The sequence below is a fragment of the Varanus komodoensis genome, unplaced genomic scaffold, assembly GCF_004798865.1.
Source record: "Varanus komodoensis strain SLA01 unplaced genomic scaffold, ASM479886v1 scaffold14_1, whole genome shotgun sequence".
Lineage (NCBI taxonomy): Eukaryota > Metazoa > Chordata > Lepidosauria > Squamata > Varanidae > Varanus > Varanus komodoensis.
The window spans coordinates 14,366,291-14,374,411 of NW_025335438.1; the positions used below are offsets into that span (position 1 = coordinate 14,366,291).

Here is an 8,121-nt window from a genome sequence, read left to right on the forward strand (position 1 = left end):
GGCAATTGACAATGTGTTGCACTGCAAGGAGAACTTGACTTTTGCACATTTAAACAAAACAGTCTTAAATTATTCATGTATATCATTCAACACTTAGGCAATTCTCAGAATCATTCGTTTCACAAACCTGAAGCCTTCCCTTTATACTAAACTAAAATCACTCACCTTCTTCTATCTTGTTCCCCTCCTTTCCACAAGGATAAAACAAGGATATTATATGAAACATGGGACAAAGTGACTCATGTCAATTCAAATAAACTTTGGATGGGAACAACAGACATTGCAGATATGTGCTTTCTTCATCGTTAAGAGATATGCTTGCATAAAACCGCTATGCCTCCTCTTTTACAGCCCTCTATTTGAAAGGCTGGAACAGAGTGGATTTCAGAGGCATTCTCTGTTCGAGTTGGTATAGAGATAAAAAATCCTATAAAAGAAAAGCTGAGCCTTGAAGTTGCCTGTGAACAGCATCTGGATAGCAGATCAAGCAAAGAACACAGGTACTGGACACAGTATGATGAGCTATATTGTATGTATATTTAAATTGCAATAATTATTTCTGAATTTCCTTTACATATACAAATTAGCATATGCAAATATATACAGAGACATTCTCTTTTAGCTTATTTTTATTATGCTTTTTGGGGTGATTCATACATGGTCACTTAAATGCAAAGATCAAAAGGGAATACAACAGTGCTTAGCTTGTGCTGAAAGATGCTTAGACAAAGGTCTCCTTTGCAAGCTAGCCTGAGTGTTGAAGGAATCCACCTTCTTTTCTCTTGTTAACTTAGATATCCACAACCAACTGATACATCTACCACCTCTTTTTCTTTCTGTAAATGAGACTTAATGCCAGGGTTGGAGAAGATAGGCTGAGTGTCAGTTACAAAGCAGAATACCTTGGTGTAATAAAAGGAAATGAATTTTCTTCTTAAAGCAATATTGCTGCTTTATGGCTCTGCTTTTAGGCAATTCTATGAAAGCACTGTAAATGACACCTAGGAAGTGGGGGGGGGAGCCCTCTATATTTGGCAGCATCTGGAAAGCGTTTCTAATTAAGTCCTCAGGAATGCCATTTCATGAGTGAAACACTTCTATGAACCCTGGGATAGCATATTCTGAAGTATGCGACGGGATGGAGATGAGACTTTCAGGGAGCTGCATAACCCATGCTACAGGAAAATTATCAGTGCAGTGGTCTCAGAGTCTGCCTGATTTAAACCAAGAACGTTGTCATCTCTAAGCTGGAACTGCTGACTCTGAGCTATTTCTGGCTGGAGAACAGAACACTGGGGCCACTCTGTCAGTTTGTTTTGCAGACCCACCATTTGCTTCTTGGAGTAAATCCATAAATAAGCTAATTTCTGGTCCCAAGCTGGTCAGTGGACCTCCTTTCCATGAGTTCTGCAGATGTGTGTCTTTCCAAAAGAAATGTGTCAGTTTGTTTCTGATTGGCTCGGGACTGTTAGGTTTCCATCACTCAAGCAGCAGGTCCTACTAGCAGGATGGATTTTTTTTTCCTAGACTGAAACATCTCCTCCACATTTTCAGGAAATGCAAACAAGATATGACTAGTAAAGAGTATAGGGGAACTATTACATGTCATGGTTTGGAAGTAATACTTCCATTAACGCTTCCCAAAATAGCACCTGTCCTTTTTTGAAGCAGCATTGCATTGTTGGCTCATATTTAGCCTGTTGTCCACAATCACTCCAAGGTTTTTCTTTTTAAGTTCTGTTGAGCCACAACTGAGGAGCAGGTACTCCAGATTCAAAAGGATCTGGATAGACTATGGAAGTGGGCAGGAGACAACAGGATGGCGTTCAATGTGGATAAGTGCAAGGTCTTGCACTTGGGGCATAGGAATAGGTGTCAAAAGTACAGGTTAGGGAACAAGTGGCTGGAGAGCAGCACTTGTGAAAGGGACCTCGGGGTACTGGTTGACTGCAGGCTAAACATGAGTCAGCGGTGTGATGCAGTGGTCAAGAGGGCAAAGACCACCCTTGGTTGCATAGCCAGAAGTGTGGCTTCTAGATCAAGAGAGGTATTACTACCACTCTATACGACTATGGTGTGCCCGCAACTGGAGTATTGTGTTCAGTTTTGGGTCCCTCATTACAGAAAGGATATAGCCAGGTTAGAGTCAGTGCAGCGTAGGGCCACAAGGTTGGTGGCCGGTTTGCAGGGGATGCCATATGAGGCGAGACTGAGGGAACTGGGTCTCTTCAGCCTTGAGAAGAGGAGACTCAGAGGAGATCTGTTGGTGACATACAGGTATGTGAGGGGATGTCACATGGAGATGGTTGTGATGGGTGTAACCTGTTCTCCCCTGCAGAGAAAGGCAGGATGAGCTCCAACAAAGCAAAGCTCAGGGAGCCAAGGTTCAATTTGGATGCTAGGAAGCACTTCCTGACAGTTAGGACCCTGAGAGTATGGAATGGGCTTCTCCAGGAGGTGGTTGAGGCTCTGTTGGTGAGGGTGTTCAAAGATAGGCTGGACATGCACATGGTGGGCATGTTGTAAGCGCAGCCGGCTGGAGCCGGAGGTCAGACTAGATGGCCCGGGAGACACATTCTGACTCACTCCGTTTCTCTGTTTCTATATTTCCCATCTTAAGTCGATGCATTTGGTTTCTTTTTTGTAGGTGGGGGACTTGGCATTTGTCACTGTGGAATCATATTGTGTTGCTTTCAGTCTAGTGTTCAAGCCTATCTAGATCTCCTTGGTTCTACATTCTGTCTTCCATTGTTCACTATTCCACCTAGTTTTGTACCATCTGCAAATTTATTATTGTTCCTTGTACATTGTCATCTATACTTGGCCTAGGACCAAGTGCAGCACCCCACTAGTTACCTTTCTCCAGTTTGAGAAGGTGCCATTGATGACCACTTTTTGTGTCTGATTTAGCAACCAATTTTGTATCCACTTAATAGTTTTTCTATCTAGTCCACTTTTTGCTAGTTTGCTAAAGTCAAGGTAGATGATGACCACAGTGTCTCTTCTGTCTATCTGGGAGGTTAGCCAGTCAAAAAGTGAGATTAAATTAGTCTGACATAAGGAATAATACCCCACACTGGAATGTTCTTTAAGTATAATCATTAAAATAGCTAGAAAACCGAAAATGAACTGTATTAATACCATACACACCTTTCTTAGCTAAGATAAAGTTGTAAGATTATTCAAAACCATCTAGGCATGCAGCATCAGAAACACAAAGTGATTAGCATTGCTGAAACAAAAATTAAACCACAAACATTAGGAAACAAAATTCATTTCAGAAAATTGAATTTGAATGTTGACAAGAAGGTATGGATTTCTGAATCTGACCATTTTAAATATACTTACTAGTGCTTCCACAAACAAAACAAAGAATCTCAAAATTTACATTAAAATTTAGTCTTAAGGTATAGCAGTCTTATGTCATTCTCCTCTTTCCATGTGTTCTGCTGCAGATGTGGGAGCTTCGGGCCAGTAAACCAACTTCTTGTTGGCAAATTTGTAGGAAAGCCTGCTCACAAGGCAGTTGATACACCCAACAGTGATTGTGAAGGACTAACTCTTTAGGTTCCTAATGAAATATCCGTATTTTTGAAATGTGACTCTATTACTTTCACATCTGTACAGTTTAGTGGGGAGTAATTTCACTTGCCATTACAGAAAGTATAGGAGAAAGAGATTACAAAAACATGGAACACCAAGTATTTGCGACATTACCAGTATGTAGCAAGAAAGGAAAATAAAAGAAAAGGTAGATAATGAACTGCAGCTGACAGATGGATGAATACTTCTACAATAATGGCAATGTAATTATAGGAAGAAAACAGAACTGTTTTGAAAATGGTAACTTTACCAAAAAATTAAACAAATATCCTTATCTTTGAGATAGTCTTTAGATGTTAACCAGAAAAGCATATTCTATTTTTAAAAATGGCCTTGCCCATGTATGTGCATCTTCACTGATATTTAAGCAGTCTTCCAGCCAGACACCTAGCTAGGTCTCTTTCCTTTGAACCTGCTGGACCAAGTAATGATAAGTGTGAATGGTTACAGCACTCTTACATATGGATCACATAGTGTTTGCCCATTCTTCCCGAAAAAACAGCTCTGTCAGATTGGATGCGGACCATTGGGGTACAGCATCATATAGTGGGGAGCTTTCCTTGGCAGGAAAAGAGCAACTGGTCAGGACTGAGGCAAGATGGAAAAGGTCAAAGACAGGCCAACTCGAGAGAAAAACCTGTTTCAGTCTGCAAGAAACCTTGAGAATGGGGCAGAGGCTCATCTTCTGGCAGGATAATGATAATGACCCTAAACACAGAGCCAAAGTAATGCTGAAGTGGTTTAAAAACAAGAACGTTAATGTCTTAGAATGGTCAAAGCCCTCAATCTGATTTGGAATCTGAAACAAGACTTGAAAGCTGCTGTTTACCCCATCCAACCTGAGAGAGTTGGAGCTAGAAGAATGGGCAAACACTGCACAATCTAGATGCACAAGTTTGGTAGACACTTGACCAAGAAGACTGGCAACTGTAATCACTGCCAAGTACTGACTGACTGAGAGTAGTGAAAAGTTATGCAACCAACAAGTGCCAGTTCTTATAACCTTCTACCACATTAAAAATATTGTATATGCCCACTGTTTTTAGTATCTTGTGGACATATACAATAATTAAGTGGTAAAAATAAGAATTAAATCAACTTCAGGTGCAGGTTTCCATATAATGTTTCCACAAAATGTGGGAAAGTAAACAGTGGGTGAATACTTCTGCAAGATGTTGTACAAGAACATGCATCAGTCTTTTGTACTTTGCAGTGTTTGTGTGTGAGGAATTGGCTCTAATGAAGCACTCCACAAGATGCACAAAGATCCTGTTTCCCAGTCAGTTAATACACATGGCTCGGTTTCCCCATTAGCGAGAATGAATTCTTCACTGCAGGTGGCAGTTTCTGTGCACATACCTCATAACTAAGAAGACAACCACTGCCAGGCCAATTGCCACCATTCAGCCTGATGCCTCACTTCAGAGGGAGGGTTCAGTGCAGACAGATGCTCCAGAAAACCCTGCCTGCAACAGCAGGAAAGCAGCTGCTGTGCTTCTCCATAACGGCCAACTTCTCTCACTAAGGAGTCCTTGGAATGACACACTGGAGAACTGAACTTGGCTCTCATCTGCTGCTTCAAAAAGGGTAAGACTGAAAAAATAGTGAGAATGAAACTAGGCAGGATGTTAGCTGCATGAATGCAACAAAAGTGAACATTTTCGTAATAGGAATAGAAGCTCATTTATATAACAGAAATATGCATGTAAATTGCATTCACACAATTAACATCACCTGAAAGTTCTTCCTGAAATATTTGCAATACAGATATAGCCACAGGAATGATTTCAATTCACCTCTTCATCATTTCATACCGAGTTCACCTAGGGTCAACTTGTACTAACACAGTGGCTGCATTCACAAGCCATGACAAGAAACATTGTGTGGTTTCCACGCTTTGTGGGTTTGATTGCAAGTATGTGCCTACAGATGATCAGGCTCATTGTATTAACTCTTTTTCATCCTGCCATTTCCTTCCCTCTCAGTCCTCCAAGCAATATCCCAGGAGGCTCCTCTGATAGCTGCTCCTTGGTCACAAGCAGACATTGGCTTTCCACAGCCGTCAAGATATCTCCATTGCAGTAATGGGACTTACGTTCTGAAGCACAGCAGAGAGAATGAGGGAGCTGATCAGGCATCCTATACACCTAGTGGGGACCACTGGAGAAAGACGGGGGGCTAATCACTGCTCAGGCAAAAGGGAGGAAAGTCAGCTGGACAACACTGCAGAAAGGAGTTGTGTCCCTGTTGTGAGCGAAGTCAGCTCACAGTTACAAATGATCCACACTTATGCAGACAATAAAACTAAAGTCCTTTATTGCTACTTATCTACAAGATTTGCGATGCTACGAATAAGCTCTACAGCAATGACCTTTACAAGTCAGTTGCTATCTCCCCAGTGATGTCTCTCAAGGAACCCATGTGGGATTAGCTTTCTCTGTCCCACCTTTCCCCCCTAAGGAGGGGCAAAGCCTCTTTTTGTTCCAATCGTCGCAAGCTACATCTAAGAGACGCGCGAGACAAATCTATCTCACTTCTTGCATCTCCTGTATCCTGCTCAGGAGACTCAATGTCAGGAGGAGGGGGGTATCCTGCTCACGCTCTTTAGAGGCAGAAAGTGCAGTATCTTTTCCCTCAGGGCCCTCGTGGTCGGGCTGAGGTGTGGCTGTTTGCCCAAGGGGTAAAGGGTCAGGATGAGGACCGGCTGCCTGTTCAGTTGGTCCCAAGCCAGGTTGTGGAATGGGCGCTTGGTCCAAATATAAGTCCTCCTGATCTGATGTTTAATCCTTCCTTTGGGTGCTTGACACTTCCTCTTGAGGTGTCGCCTCTGCTGAGGCATCAGGCACGACAGTCCCCTAACATTTGCCTGAGGGTAGCTCCTTGCATGAGCAAGCAGGAAGGACAAGAATCAGCTGGGTACTTCTCAGATGGAGACTATGCTCTTCAGTGGATTTCTGTTCTTCCCTCTCCACATGCACTGGTGGAAACCCTTCACCTGTGTGAGTGGGCAGGAGGAATGAGAATCAACTGGGCAGTGCTGTATCTCTCAATTTATTCCTCCTATGTGGGAGATGTGAAAGTCAACTGGGTGAGCATGCAAAGATGCCTCTGAAAGGTGTGCACAATGGCACTCTTCAGTGGCACTCTTTGGCTAGCTGCTTCACAAGTGTGTCAATGGGCCTTCTTGCCAAGTTGCTCTGTGCTGCTGCCCTTGGTCCCATGGTGAGTTGTGTTTACTGAGTCCAGATGACACAACAAGTAATCATGGTGCTGAGCAGGTAATTATTTCTGTTTGTGTTCTCTAAAATCCAAAAGTAAAATGCTGAAATACCACAACAGGGTTTGGATAACATGACAAACCATTCACAGTAAAAAGCCACTGTAGCTTACTTTGTTATGAAAACTGAGTGGCCCAGGCAACCCAAATGTTTACTATTGCAACATACTGGCAAACTATCACAGCAAAAGAATGCTACATCTCTGATACATTTCTGACTGTTTTAAAAGGCAAGCTTTTTGTATGCCATTATAAAAGGATCACTGTGTCCCCAAGCCGCACTCCAGCAATCACATTGAACCTACCTTAGAAAGGCCGCCCACTTCCAAATAGAAGCAGATAATGAAAACATTCCACGAGACCCAGAGAGCAGTCCACACTGAGTACTAGGATGGGGAAAAAAGCGAAAACATGAAGATAAAAATATTGTACACAAGGTGTAGATCAATAAGATAAGATCAATAAGCATAGCACTTCTGGGAACCATCATGCAGGGAGTAGCCAGAAAGGTTTCTCTTGGTTGAAAGCCCCTAGAACTGTAGCCAATTGCAAATCCAATATTCTTTGCTTCTCTAACTACATTCAAGGAGAAGTTAGATTATTGAGGTTGCTGTATTAGCCTATTTACACCAGCAAATATTAACAAAAAACTTGTCTCAGTTATAAATGTTGTGCATTTCCTGTTCATGATATACCTTTACATATGAATGTATAGAAACAAGCGCGATATAGCCTCGTTTTGTGAAATAGCCTGACTGATGTTCCCAAATTCTAGTAAGCAGATGCTGGGATAAGCAGAAGTGTTTTTATTAGATTATGTAGAATCATTGCACCACCTAAAGTTTACATGAAAAACTTTGGTTATCTAAAGTTCGGATTTTTATTCAGCATTGGAGGAGGAAAGAAATGAATGGGTTCAGACAACACTACATCCTTTTTTCAAGCCAAACACTGCGTATAACTTCAGCACAGATTGTTGCCCAACCGTGGGCTGTCATGTTATCTGAACTCAGCCAAAATAAAAGCCAGGGCTTGTTAACCATGAATGACCCATGAAGAAAGAACATTGTTTATTACTGGATTGTGAACTGTAGATAATTATCTCAACTGGGTCCAGAATACATAATAATCCATATTTCAGTAAGAACAATAATTCAATGACAATCCACGCTTTACTATTATTCAGTCCTTGAGGGTGGGTTACCATGTCTGAACGTAGTCAGTATTGCTTAATATTCCTT

At 41.9% G+C, this 8,121-nt stretch overlaps 1 protein-coding gene across 1 annotated transcript in view; it reads right to left on the reverse strand.

Moving 5' to 3' along the window:
• Window positions 1-4,385: 4,385 nt before the first annotated feature.
• Window positions 4,386-8,121, reverse strand: part of NKAIN3 (sodium/potassium transporting ATPase interacting 3) — a 122,603-nt gene continuing 118,867 nt past the window's right edge. Inside the window, exons 3-4 of the mRNA XM_044424347.1 lie at window positions 7,186-7,266; window positions 4,386-4,457 (exon numbers count right to left, since the gene is read on the reverse strand). Of these exons, the coding sequence (XP_044280282.1) occupies window positions 4,386-4,457; window positions 7,186-7,266 (153 nt within the window). The remainder of the gene's footprint in view (window positions 4,458-7,185; window positions 7,267-8,121) is intronic.